The following is a 12,996-nucleotide window of genomic DNA, read 5'->3' as shown; positions in this document are numbered from 1 at the left end:
TCTGCCCGCCCGGGGAGCATGGGCCGAACCGCGGGGGGAGGCGGGCCCAGCGAGACTCCGCCCCCCACCTGAACCCAGGGCCCCCGCCCTCGCTGGGGAGCAGAGCGCTGCCCCCAGGATCTGCCCCCCCCGCTTGCCCTGCCCCCCCGTCCCGGGATCTGCCCCCCCATCACTTTCCCTGCCCCCCCCGGGGTCTGCCCTCCCATCGCTTTCCCTGCCCCCCCCGGGGTCTGCCCCCCCATCGCTTGTCCTGCCCCCCCTGGGGTCTGCCCCCCCATCGCTTTCCCTGCCCCCCCTCCCAGAATCTGCCCCCCCATCGCTTTCCCTGCCCCCCCCCGGGGTCTGCCCCCCCATCGCTTTCCCTGCCCCCCCCCGGGGTCGGCCCCCCCATCGCTTGTCCTGCCCCCCCTCCCAGAATCTGCCCCCCTCCATCGCTTGCCGTGACTCCCCCCCATCTCAGGCCTCCCCACCCCGGAGCAGTCCCACCCTCTCTCGGGGAGCCCATCCTCACGCCTCCTTTCCCCTCCCGCGGGGTTCCCCGGTCCCTCCCACCCCGGGTGGTCCAGGTTCATCGTCCTGCTGGGGCTCCCAGCCCCACTCGCCATGGCGTCCTCTGCAGCTGCAGGGTCCAACTGGGGCCTGATCATGAACATTGTGAATAGCATCGTGGGGGTGAGCGTGCTCACCATGCCCTTCTGCTTCAAGCAGGTGAGTGCAGGCTCGGGGGGGGGGGCGGGGGCGCGCTGGAGGTGGCACCAGAAGCCTACACGTGGCATTTGGGTGGAACGCGCAACGTGGAAAACATTTCTCTGCCCGGCAGAGTAGGAACAGACCTAGTGGTTACAGCAGGGAACCGGAACTGCTGCATTCAGGTCTCAGCTCTGCCATGGATTTGATGCGTGTCACTTTGTCTCTCTGTGCCTCAGTTTCCTTGCCTTTGAGAGAGAAAGAATACTTAATGGGGTTGTGAAGACTGAGTCACTGAAGGGTGTAAAAAGCACTGAGGTCTTTGGGTGAAAGGCACTGTAAGAGTGCGTCAGTGCGAATACATTTGGGGAAATTGCCTGTCATTGCATTAGCATTAGGTGCAGCTCTGTGTAGGTACAGCAGGAGCACTGCTGCTGACCACTTACCACTATGTTACCTAATAGCAGGTACAGATAACTTGTGGTTAGGATTTCCCCAGCCAGTCTCTCCCAGGGTGCTCGCTGTTGGTAACACCGGAGGTGGTGCAATGGCAGGAGGTTTCCCAATATTGCCAGTGTAGATAAGGCCTTGAAGAGCAATATATTACTAGCTGGGTGCGAAGGGGTACAGCACTGTTAATAAAGGTTGGCAGGAGGCCATTGTTGCTGGCAGATTTTGTCAAAGGAGTGGGCTGTCAGCAGTGACTTCCTAGAGAAGATGACATCTGATGTACCTTTGTCTGGCAGCTGTTCTAGTTTGCAGGTAGTGTGAGAAAAGCACAACACTGGTAGTGGGAGGAGTCAGAGAAACTTCATACAGTTTATGTTTTCAGCTTTTTCCTTTCTGGGAATAGATTCTGTTGTATCTACTTGCCTTTGAGATGTAGAAAAATTGATGTATATTATCACTAACTTTAAGAATACCCACAAGTGTGCTGGGCACCTTTCAGTACAGGCAGAAAGGCGTGGTCCCTGCCCCCAAAATCTTATGCGGTGTTGTTGCAGCCACGTCAGTCCCAGGCTATTGAGAGAGAGAAGGTAAGGGAGGGAATAGCTTTTACTGGACCATCTGCTGTTGATGAGAGACACACCGCAAAGAGCTTCATCTGATTTTACATGTGGTATAACAAGAAACACAACCGGAGGGAGGGGGGAGAGATGCTGAGAGCTGCAGCCGGTCACTGTTTACTCAGTGTAGGTGTGAGCATGCACTGGTAGTTCAACCTTCTCTTTACTAGTTTAAGCCACTGGTGACAGGAAGTTGTGACCATTATACAGTTCACTTGCAGAGTGAGGGGATGGTCCAGCAACTGACTGGGATTGATGTTCTCATCTGCCCGACTCACATTCTCTTTTGGAACAAGGTCTTCACACAGTAGCTTCTCCCCAAGTGCAAATAAAAAATCGGGACGTCTACAGCCTTACCAGTGCTGTGCAGCCTGTCAAGCTGGCTGGGTTTAAGGCGTTGCACACCAAGCCATGGGCTCTATATGCAAAGAGATGAGCCCTTGCTTTTCCTGTTCACGGGCTGCCAGAAGCCCCGGTGATGCACCTACTTTGAAAAAAATAGACTAGTTTGTAGCTGCAGTGAGATTTGACACAACTCATGCCTGTTTAAAGTCACGTCTTGTTTTCCTAAATGTTCAGTGATTAACAGTGTCGTCTGCAAACAGACGAGCCAAACAATGCTGGGAGGGTAGATAGCTAGCGCATAATTTGTGCTGTAAAAGTATTGAACAGCCCCTGGTGCTTACGGATAGGTCTTATGACAGATTTTTAACTCCTGGATCTACAGAATAACTACCCGCTTTACATGATTCTGTTATGAACTGTAGAGAACACTGCTTTAATGTGCCCTGAAACTGACTGGATGGCAGGACGCAAACAGTGCTATGGCTTGAAAGTTCTGTTTCATTTCATAAATTGCTCAGGTTTCACTTTTCCAGGCAAAAGTGTTGCAGCTGAGCCATTTAGGAACCAGGTGGCTGCTCTGCGACTCTGCCTCAAACTGGGGCAAGTGAGTGAAATTGAACTAATACGTCACATTTCTGCTGGCTGTTGTTGAAGGCAGGGGAACTCCCTTAATGGGCTAAAATGGGGCTGGAAATGTCAAAGGGAGCCTGTAGGTGATCTGGGAGAGCAGTAAGAATGTGTGAAGTAACAGTTGCACAGGAGACCTGTCTTGCTTTCCATCTTGTGCTTTTATTTTTTTCTTCCCGTGCAGTGTGGCATTGTCCTGGGAGCTGTGCTGCTGATTTTCTGTTCCTGGATGACTCATCAGTCCTGTATGTTCCTGGTGAAATCGGCCACTCTTAGCAAGCGCAGGACTTACGCAGGACTTGGTGAGGATCTTCAGCTCGGAGGCTTTGCTTTTTTTTTAAACCGCAGTTTTACTCTGACCTTTACATTTACAACTTTCATACTAATAGTGCTGAATTATTAACATTGTTTTTGGCATAGTTTTTACTGTGTTCTGCCTTCCTTGTTTATGCCTTCCTCCTGCTTCTTGTCGCCAGAGTAATCTGAGGGTTTAATTCTGCCTTTGATTGTGAAGTTAATAGGCACAGAGTTGTTTTGACTCGGCAGTGCAGGAGGAGGCGCTGCGGTGCTGAATGATCAAAACACAAGCTCTCAGGAGCTGGCGTAGTGGGTGTCTGCTGTAAATTATAGGTCTCTGTATGAAACCCACTAGCTTCCCCACCCAGTGTGCTGCCGAGGACATTGGGTTCTGCCAGTTGAGTGCCTGGCATAGAGCATAGGCTTCCTGAATCTCAACTGTCTGAGTGCTTATGGCAGAGCAAGGGGGAGGTGAGAGGAAACTGTGCACAAAGTTCCAAGTGGCTAAGAAAATGAAAACATGAACAAGATTCATGTGTGGGTTTTTGGCAGAGTTCACCATCCCTCTTCCTTATAGTTTGTCTACTTGGCATTGGCACCAGTCTTGGCATCTATTTATGACCTCTTCTCTGATTCCCAAGGATATTGCGGGGAGGAGATGTTTGGGTCTGGCCTCGGGAGTTTGAATCCTCTTGATCAACACATACAATTAAGAGTTGCTGATTGAAAGCATTCTCTTCCTGGGAAACCATGGAGATCCAGGCGGAATAGCCCCTCATGGGGCCTATTTGAGCTGCTGCCCCAGGGGTTAGAAATCCTTCCCTATGCTTTTTCAGTCTTCACCTTTGCTGTGGTGGGATTTCTTCCTGCAGGTGATGGAGATGGAAGAGTCTCATAGCTGCAAGTCCCTTCCTCTGCCTTCCTGTGACCTTAAGCCCATCCTTTGTGTCCCCAATTGCTTAGTTGCCTTCAGTGTAACTTCTCTTGGGAGTCAGTGGAGAGAATTGGCTGCTCTCGCTGTCTACGAAAGATTTGAAAGCAATATGCAGTCTGCTCAGTGTCCGTGCTGTTGACAGATGAGTCCCTTCAGTTCATTAAATGACTGAGACCCATCATTTAGCTGCACAGAGCAGCTTCTGCCAAAATGTATCGACCAAAAGCAGAAAAGATGAGAAAACTCTTTGGTCTCAAAGGTGGTTCCTCTGGTACTGAAAAGATGGCTCAGTTATAGCTGAGCCTTCAGGTGGAGTCTCACACGGCCCAGCGTCCCCAGTACCAGCTGCTCCTAGCGCCTCTTCCACCCCCTTCCTCATTACAGTAAGCCTTTGTGTGCTGCTTCTCTCTTGTTGAAATCCATAGAGTCCCCCTTCACCTTGGAGGGTCTCCCAGGAAGACGAGATCCTCTGCACTTTCCAAAGCCAAGGAGCTCAAAGACACAGAGGGCCAGTTATGCTTCCAAACTTCCTGGCACCTCCTGTCACACAAATGCTGGCACTGAGAGAAGCGCCTTCCTTTCCTCCCCATGGGAGAGGTGCCACCACAAGCAGCCGGAGGAGGGACAGCGCTGAGAGGAAAGACGTCCTCAGCGCGAATGAAAGCAGCACTCCTACAATGCATCCTAATGCATCAAGGTTGAGCGGCTATACACAGACAGTCTTTGTCACCGTTTGCTTGTACGTTGTACATCTGCAAGAGATCCTGGCAGCCCCTGCGGCTGATTCTGTGGGAGGCTTTGGCAGCTCTGAAAGATGCAGGAAAGTTTTGCAAATTAACTTCAGCCAGCTAGTCCCTTCCGGAAGAACATTCAGATCACTAGATGCAGTAACAAAAGAGCCAGGGTCATGGCAGTCTAGGATAAACACCTTAATTTATGCAGCAATTCCCAACGGAGAGAAGATATGTATTCTGGCTTTTACAGATATGTCCCCCTTCGCTCTCATTGAGCAGCTGTCAGTGCGCAGCAGCGTTGTACAACACGTGAGGATCTTAAGACGTGAATATTGTATCCGAGGGAGTCTGCAGTGGGAATTCAGGAAGTGGGATGGAATTATCGCAGCTAGAGTTTGACCAGGACAAGAGTTAAAGCAGTTCCTTGCTGCTGCCAAAAGTACTGTGGGATCTTTAAAGACTGCCGGCACTCCGGACCCACACCTTGTCTGCACGGCGCATGGCATTGAGATGAGTGCCATGTGCTGAATTACCAAGGTCACTGTGCAGCATCCTTGGGGTTTATTGTGGAAGAGCCTCTCCAAATACTGACCAAATCCAGCTGTGCTCAGCTGGTGAGATTTCTGGAGTGGTTTGGCTGAGTAATTTTGCACAGTCCATCTCCTCTTTGAGAAGATAAAAGATCCAATTTTCACAGCAGCCCCAGGTGGGGACATCTGGCATAACATGTCTGAAGACTCATTCTCATTAAAACATTATTTCAGAGGAACCAAGGACACTGATCATTTTATAGAATCCCATACCTAGACTGTCACCAGTGCCCGTCGTCATTGCCCAGAGGTGCCTGCACTTCTCCGTGATGTAAAAAAGAGGGTTATTGGAGTGATGCAACAGCAGCTATCCTTTGTGGAGATCAGGTCATTTCACAAATCATCTCCAGGAAGGTGATTTTTCTTTTCCTGGTTGCTCGTCTTCCTGCATGCCCAGTCCTCAGGTACATACAACTTAACTGTCCCACTCAACAGCTGCTTCCCCTTTTTGCCAGGATGCTTCACGCAAAGAGAAGACAAAATCCAGAGGTATTGCTTGCTCGTCCCTTTTTAATATTGCAACCTCTCTGCATGGACAGATGGTGCCCAGGAGCCCCAGAAATCTAACAAAGACTGGATTTCACCCTACTCTTTACCATGCATTGGCTGCCTTCTGAGTTACTCAGCAGGATGAGAGCTTCAACTTATTATTCTAGTGGTGTCTTCCCACACGCTTTCCTTCCCATTATAGAGGTGGCCAGTTGATTTCCTTCATTTTCAGACTAGGGAGGTTCCAAGGAAATATGGGATGTGCGATAACATTGAAGGTCATAGAAGGCACTTCCAGAGATGAACAAACTATTTCTTGGCTACCTTCAGGCACGTAGACTGTACCGCCACTGCTAGAGAAGCTCAGTGGGGAAAAACAGGCAGTTCTTTGCTTGATTCTGCTAGAGTTAGTTAACCAGGACTAATGCAAAAACAATGTGATCTGTGTTCGAACTGGAGGTCTTAATTGCCCCTATCCCCCAGTAAGATGTCATCTCCAAAAGTATAAGCAGAGCTTTCCTGGCTCTTTCTTTTCAGAAAACACAGTAAGTGAAAGGATACCGATCATTTTCCGCTACAAGCTACGGCCAAAGTATGGGGGAAAAAAGTCTCTTGGCAAAATCCCTGTGGTGTGGGTTGTGAATGCTGGGTATTCTGGGAATGGAATTGAACATTCTGGGCACCATTTCAGATCTCCCATCCAGCAACATCAGGCGGTTCAGTTACAATAGGAAGGAAAAAATAAAAACGGGAACTTGCCTGAAATTTTGCACTGTAGTAACTTTTTGTCACACAACATCTTACACATGCATATTTTCTCCTCCACGCTGACTTTCTTCTTCTAATGGTTGCCATGTGTAACTGCTACTTAGCGCTGCTTTTTTTCTCAACAGAGTAAAAAAAGAACCTGCTTTGTAGCTTTCCCTCATCTTTGTTCTTGTCTTATGTGGGTTTTGATATTCGGATGGCATGTCCGAAAAAAGAAGATGGGAGGGTGGGAAGCAGAAACCAGCCCCCAAATGCACAACTTGCAGATTCCTGTCAAATTGCCCTTCATGGCGATTATTGTTAATTTCTAACCGATGTATGTGTCACAGGCTGCACCCTCCCTTGGCTCACGGTGCTGTTTTTTCTCCTTTGCTAGCATTTCATGCCTATGGAAAAGCGGGGAAAATGCTGGTGGAGACCAGGTAAAGAGCTATTTATTTCAAATCTAAATAATTTTAATTAGTTTATATCTGTTAATAAAAGGCTTTTTTCAAACCCCCTACAGGGCAACTGCCTCACCATGTCTTTATTTCTTACCCCCCTGCCTTCTCTTCTTGTGAAAGCCACCCTTGACACCTAGAATTTGGGCTGATCGTGAGCTAAACTGCTGTCACTTCCATTGTCTGCTTTGTAAGACATTCATTCAGACAGCTGGGTTGGTGCATTCCTTTGTTTCTGAAGGGAGAGGCAATGTTGTCTAGTAGTTAGTGAGGGACTGGGATTCATGAGACCTGGGTTTCGTTCCCTGTTCTGCTACACTTATTATGAACCCTTGGTCAAATCACTTAGGGTGTGATTTACAGAGGTGATGAGCATAGCACTGAAATCACAGAAGTTGGGTGCATTTAGTACCTCTGACAATCTGCCCATTAGCCTGCCTTGTGCCTCAGTTTCCCCCTCGGTAGACTAGGAGTAACACTGATCTGCTTTAATTCTCCTTGATGCATTAGAATGCATTGTAGGAGTCAGAGTAGCAGCCGTGTTAGTCTGTATCCACAAAAAGAAAAGGAGTGCTTTTGTGGCACTTAGAGACTAACAAATTTAAATAAATTCAAATTTGTTAGTCTCTAAGGTGCCACAAGTCCTCCTTTTCTTTTTTCATTGTAGGAGTGCTGCCTTAGTAAAGCTCTTGGAGATGCAAATTAATAGGAACAGTATCTGTTGGGGACAGTGGGCTGGAATCCTGATTTCATTTAATGACCGCACAGGCCAAGATCTCTGACTCTTGTAACTATAACATTTCTGTTCTTAAAAATGCTATTTGCGAAGCTGCAAAGGACACATAGTAGAGATGGAACAGTCTGGTTGGCCTTACGTCACTGTTCCAGGCGAGGGGTGGCAATGCAGCCCATTCTATAGAGCAGAGGGTCTTGCACGGTGATCTTTGGAGGTCTGGCTGATGCCATGGTTCTGGCCCTCCTCCTTATTCCCTGTAAGAGAGCTAAAAACACACACAGTACTTTTCTAATGTTACTTTCCATGCAACAAGTTGCCATAGTTACCACAGGGGTATTATATGATCAGAAATGGGAGGTGAAGTGGTCCATGCAACCGTGAATGGGAGCGGGAAGTGGTTCCTGAGACAGTGTCCTCATTAAAATCTGGTCCGCCCTGTGCAAATGTCTGCAAACCCCTGTACTGCAGTATAGATTTCAAGTACAGTCCATTACTGCTGATTGCGGAGTGGGCTAGTTTTGGGCTCCGAATACTCCCTGTACGCTTACTACTGTGATCAATGTTTAAGAAATGCATAGTTGTCCTCTTCAAGGGACACTCCCAAACTGAGTTCCCATCCTTGGCTCCCAACAGCAGTTAAACTAAGTCACATGCTGTTAGCAGAACTCTGCGGGTCCTTGGCGATTCTGCAAAGACTTTGCACACAGGAGGAAGTAAACTGGATGGAGCTTTGTTGGCTTCGGCTGCACTAGAAATCCCATTGTTTGTCAAGTGGAAAAGGACAAAACTGATGGGGAAAGAATTTATTTTCAGGCTTGTAAAAGGAGGGGGAGGAATAAGAAAAATACACGCCCTGATCCTGGGATGGCATTCATGTGGGTGGACCTGTCCCTCTGTATGTAGTCCCATTGGGGTTCCACTCAGGGATGGGCTCTGCATGCCTGGATACGGTAAACTCCTTGGGGCAGGGACTAGCTTTTTGTTTTGTGTTTGTACAGTGCCTAGCACAACGGAGTCCTGACCCACGACTAGGGCCCCTCAGCACAAGGCACTGCACTAACCCTACTACCGATTATATGGTGGCAGGATCAGGGCTGTAGCATGTGTCTCTAGAAGGAGGTGAACCCACGTTGTTATTCTTTATTATTAGTGAGTGCCAGCCGTTTTCTCAGCACTGAGCAGGGCACAGAGATGTGCAACAGGCTTGCGAAACGTAGGGTTTGTCTACATGGAGACCTTCAGGAAAGCCAAGCTGAATTAACTAAAGGTGTCAAGTTAAAGTGCATTAGTTAAAACATATGAAACCCCTATGTGGATGCTCTCATTCAGAAGTAAAGTGACTTTAGACTATGCCTATACTATGAGGACTGTAGCATGTAGCTTTGGCTTTGTAGTTATGCTGGCATAACCCTGTAGTGTAGACGCAGCCACAGTGACAGAAGGGGTTTTTCCATTGCTGTAGGAACACCGCCTAAGGTCCCTGGGCGATGGTGGTTAGAAACATTCTTCCTTGGACCTCGCTGCATCTACACCAGGAGTTAGGTTGGCATAGTTACTGTGCTCAGGGGTGTACCGTAGCTATATCAATCTAAATTTTAAGTGTAAACCAGACCTTACTTTGGTTTAGCTTAATTCACTTAACTACTCCACTTTAAATTTACATCTTTAACTAATTCGGCTTAGCTTTCCTGCGTGTCCAACTGTAGACAAGCCTTGTACTGAAACTGCTTATAGTAGAATCCCAAACTGTTCCAACGGACTTTCACTCCACTTGGTAGGCCTGAATTTGCTATCAGTTGTATCAGCAATGGGAGCCGTGGTGCAGGTGAAGAATCAGTAGCCACTGGTATTTTAAGCACTGTGCCCCCCAGATCCCTCTGAGCTGGGGACAGACAATACAGTGGTTAAAACAGCAGTGTCCGGTCTACACTAATGCTGCCACCAGTGCAGCTTCACTTTTGGTAGTGACAGTGAGAAGTTTTCCAAAGAGGAGTCCAGTGTAGACGTAGCCATGGTGAGGGTTGCAAAATGCTAATCCTCTAGGAATACAGCCATTATTACTTGCAGGTATGTGGTAAATGCTCCATTCCAAGGGAGTTCTCTGCTCCAGAGTGGAATTTAGATTTCAAGCTTTTCATTTGTGTGTGTTTCTTTCCAGCATGATTGGGCTGATGTTGGGAACCTGCATTGCTTTCTATGTTGTGATTGGTGACTTGGGATCAAACTTCTTCGCCCGGTTGCTTGGACTACAGGTAAACTTACAATCACTTGTACTTGTCCAACAGTTTAAAGAGACAATGCTGTGATTGTTGGATAAGTACATCATGCAATGCGTGTTATGATGCTGCAGAGAGCAACCCACCTTAATATCATCATCAAGGTACATCCAGGAAACTTACTATTCTCCCATTTTAAAGCTTAACGGCAAGTGTCATGAACTAGAACATGAGAGCACTTTGCCATGTCACCACCTGGGAGTTCTGATGCATGTCAGACAGTGGGATGGATACAACTCCTGACATAGGAAGCACCATGTGCAACAAAATAATTCTTTTAAAATACGTCTCTGTCATGAAATACATGGCCTGCTGCAAATCCCAAGTAAATTTTCTGCACGAGTTGGTACGTTCTGTCCCTCTTCCTTTGCTCAGCCAGAAACTAAAAAGCAGTGAGACATAATTCTTCTGCCCAAATCTTCATTCCCATTTACCATTCTAGTTCAGAGTGCTCCTCCTGCTCCCAAACTATAGTTCTTTGGGGTGTGAAGAGGAAGGATTGGGATACCTCAGCCACCCACTGATCTCTTCACCTCTTCAAATTAAAATACACCCAGTGACTCCTCCCCCGCCCCACTTTATGGTGAGACTGTTTCTGAGAGTGCCTCTCCCCCTCTCTGATGGGAGAGGCACTCTGTTCCCTGGCACACAGTTCTCCAAAGGAGTAATCTGCAGCTTTTGGAGCTGGGATGGGGCAGGCTGGGGAAGTGAAATGGACATGTCGAAGGATCTTGGCATGGCTGTTATCTGCTCCAGCCTGATGCTGTTAAGCTTTGATTAAGGAACTGTGAAGTTAAAAAGATGCATTGTGGCTGCAGCCAAATTAGTTATTAAATATTTCCAGGCATTTCAGAGTGTTCTGCTATAATAAATACCAATATGAGTTTCTGATTAATTTTCTGGATCAGAATTTTCAAGACTTCCATTTCTATGCTTCCCCCCCTCCCCTTTTTTTTTTTTTTTTTTTTGACGCAAGGTTAATTTTCATTTAGTTGCTGGAAGTGCATACAAAATATTCAAATAGTCTGTGTTTGGATTATTGTTTAAACCCCCAACAAATCTGCTTTAGAGTGGGTCTGTCATGTGCTATATTGAGCAACAGTGGCACCCAGTGACTGCCTAGGTTAATCACAGACCTTGCTGAGGAAATAGCATGCTCTCTATCGCCAAAGCTTTTCTTAAGGTCAGGAGCATGTAACCTCAGATTCCTAGTCTTTGCTGTTCACTTTGTGTCTCCTTCTTGGGGACAATACGCTATTTTTGTCGATACGGGTCCATGAGTTCCAGTTAATAAAACTGGGAGATCTCTGCATGCTCTGTACTTCTGTTCCTTATGATGGTCCTTTTTTAGGTAACCGGCAGCTTCCGGATTATCTTGCTGTTTGCTGTCTCCCTGTGCATCGTCCTTCCGTTGAGTCTCCAGAGGAACATGATGGCTTCCATACAGTCATTCAGTGCTATGGCGCTGATCTTTTACACTGTGTTTATGTTTGTGGTGAGTATCAATGGCTGGAAGACTGTTTCGTGGGGAGAGAGATGGTGGTTAATTCATCTGAAAGAGATCCTGATCCTGCCAGCTCTTCCATGTGGGAGGGACCCCTGCACAGCAGCCCAGTGGGGATCTTCGTGGTCACAGGGGTTGCCCACCGGGAAGAGCATCCAGGTTTGGGATCCAAGTTTGAAATACAGTACTCTTTTTCTGTTAAATATTGCTGACTCCACATGGGATAATTGTTGCTCTGATGCCCACATGCCTATCCACATGGAAATAAGAATATACAGCCATATTATATAGGAATTGGCTAGCATATCTGTCAATCACTGTGAAGTCAATACATTGTGGCAGCTTAACCAGATTGTGGCCTGCATTTCACTGTGTGCTTACGAATACTGTGCAGCTTATAGCATTCTGAATTTCTGATCACATTTAGGGACAGGAGATGGCGGAAGACATACACGGCTGCAAAATGAATTCTGGAATGTAATAGCTTTTTTCCTTAAAACTCATAAAACCTTGATCTTTAGGGAGAAAAATGATTATTTTTAAGGACACAAGTTTTTACACTGCTTGCAATTTTTGTATCGGTGGTAAATGTCATTGAGCCAATAAGCGTTTTTCTTCCTAAATGGTAGCACTTTAAATTGCTTATGCAGTGAAGACCTCATGAACACAGAGGTGGTGCAGGAAAAATTTTTGTTTTTAGGCCTTATGAAAAAGCTTCATCTGGAGGAAACTGGTACCAGCCAATTTGGTTAAGTAGGAGGCACTGATGAGTTTCCGTAGCTTACTAAATTGTACTCGGCCTAGAGGAGGATGTTGATATATGGAAGAAGCTTCAGAGAAGAGCTACGAGAATGATTAGAGCATTGGAAAAATATGCTTTATAATGATAAACTCAAGGAGCTCCATCTATTTAGCTTAACAAAGAGAAGGTTAAGGGGGAACTTGATCCCAGTCCATGCGCACCTAGATGGGGAACAAAAAACTGACTCTTTTCAGTCTAGCAGGCAAAGGTATAGTGGTCGGAAATTGAGCTAGACAAATTCAGACCGGAAATAAGGCAAAGTGTTTTTAACATTGAGGGTAACTAACCACTTGAACAGGTTACCAAGGTCTATGGTGGATTCTCCATCACTTGTAATTTTTAGGTCAAGATGGGATGTTTTCCTGAAAGATCTGCTCCAGGGACTGTTTGCGGGAGATTCTGTGGTGTGTCTTATACAGGAGGTCAGACAGGATGATCACAGTGTTCCTTCAAGCCTTATAATCTGGGAAACTCACCAAATGACTCCATTAACGGGCAGTGGAGACTTTCATTCTCTGGATGGACAGCGGTACTGCTAGCTCCAAGCGTTGAAAATCATGTCAGGCCCCCAGAACAGCCTCAGACTTTAAGAAATAGATCCTGAGTTCTTTTTGTCTGGCCCCGGTTTCTGAGCTCCTAGGATGCGCTTTGGTTGCCTCAAGCTATTCTCTGTAGGCGCGACAGCTCGAAACGAAAGCTG

At 47.0% G+C, this 12,996-nt stretch overlaps 1 protein-coding gene across 3 annotated transcripts in view; it reads left to right on the top strand.

Annotated features, from left to right (window-relative positions):
* Nucleotides 1-414: 414 nt before the first annotated feature.
* Nucleotides 415-12,996, top strand: part of SLC38A10 (solute carrier family 38 member 10) — a 47,313-nt gene continuing 34,731 nt past the window's right edge. For 2 of the 3 annotated variants that reach the window (XM_073310957.2, XM_073310956.2), the window contains exons 1-5: nucleotides 416-708; nucleotides 2,911-3,028; nucleotides 6,915-6,960; nucleotides 9,873-9,966; nucleotides 11,342-11,485. In XM_073310957.2, the coding sequence (XP_073167058.1) occupies nucleotides 604-708; nucleotides 2,911-3,028; nucleotides 6,915-6,960; nucleotides 9,873-9,966; nucleotides 11,342-11,485 (507 nt within the window). In that variant the 5' untranslated portion in view covers nucleotides 416-603. Of the gene's footprint in view, nucleotides 709-2,910; nucleotides 3,029-6,914; nucleotides 6,961-9,872; nucleotides 9,967-11,341; nucleotides 11,486-12,996 lie in introns of all 3 variants that reach the window. The other variant, XM_073310958.2, reaches the window with a different exon arrangement.

Source organism: Lepidochelys kempii, chromosome 14 (assembly GCF_965140285.1).
Source record: "Lepidochelys kempii isolate rLepKem1 chromosome 14, rLepKem1.hap1, whole genome shotgun sequence".
NCBI classification, from domain to species: Eukaryota; Metazoa; Chordata; order Testudines; family Cheloniidae; genus Lepidochelys; species Lepidochelys kempii.
Note: the sequence above shows the minus strand (reverse complement) of the source record. Positions and strands in the feature narration are given on the sequence as shown.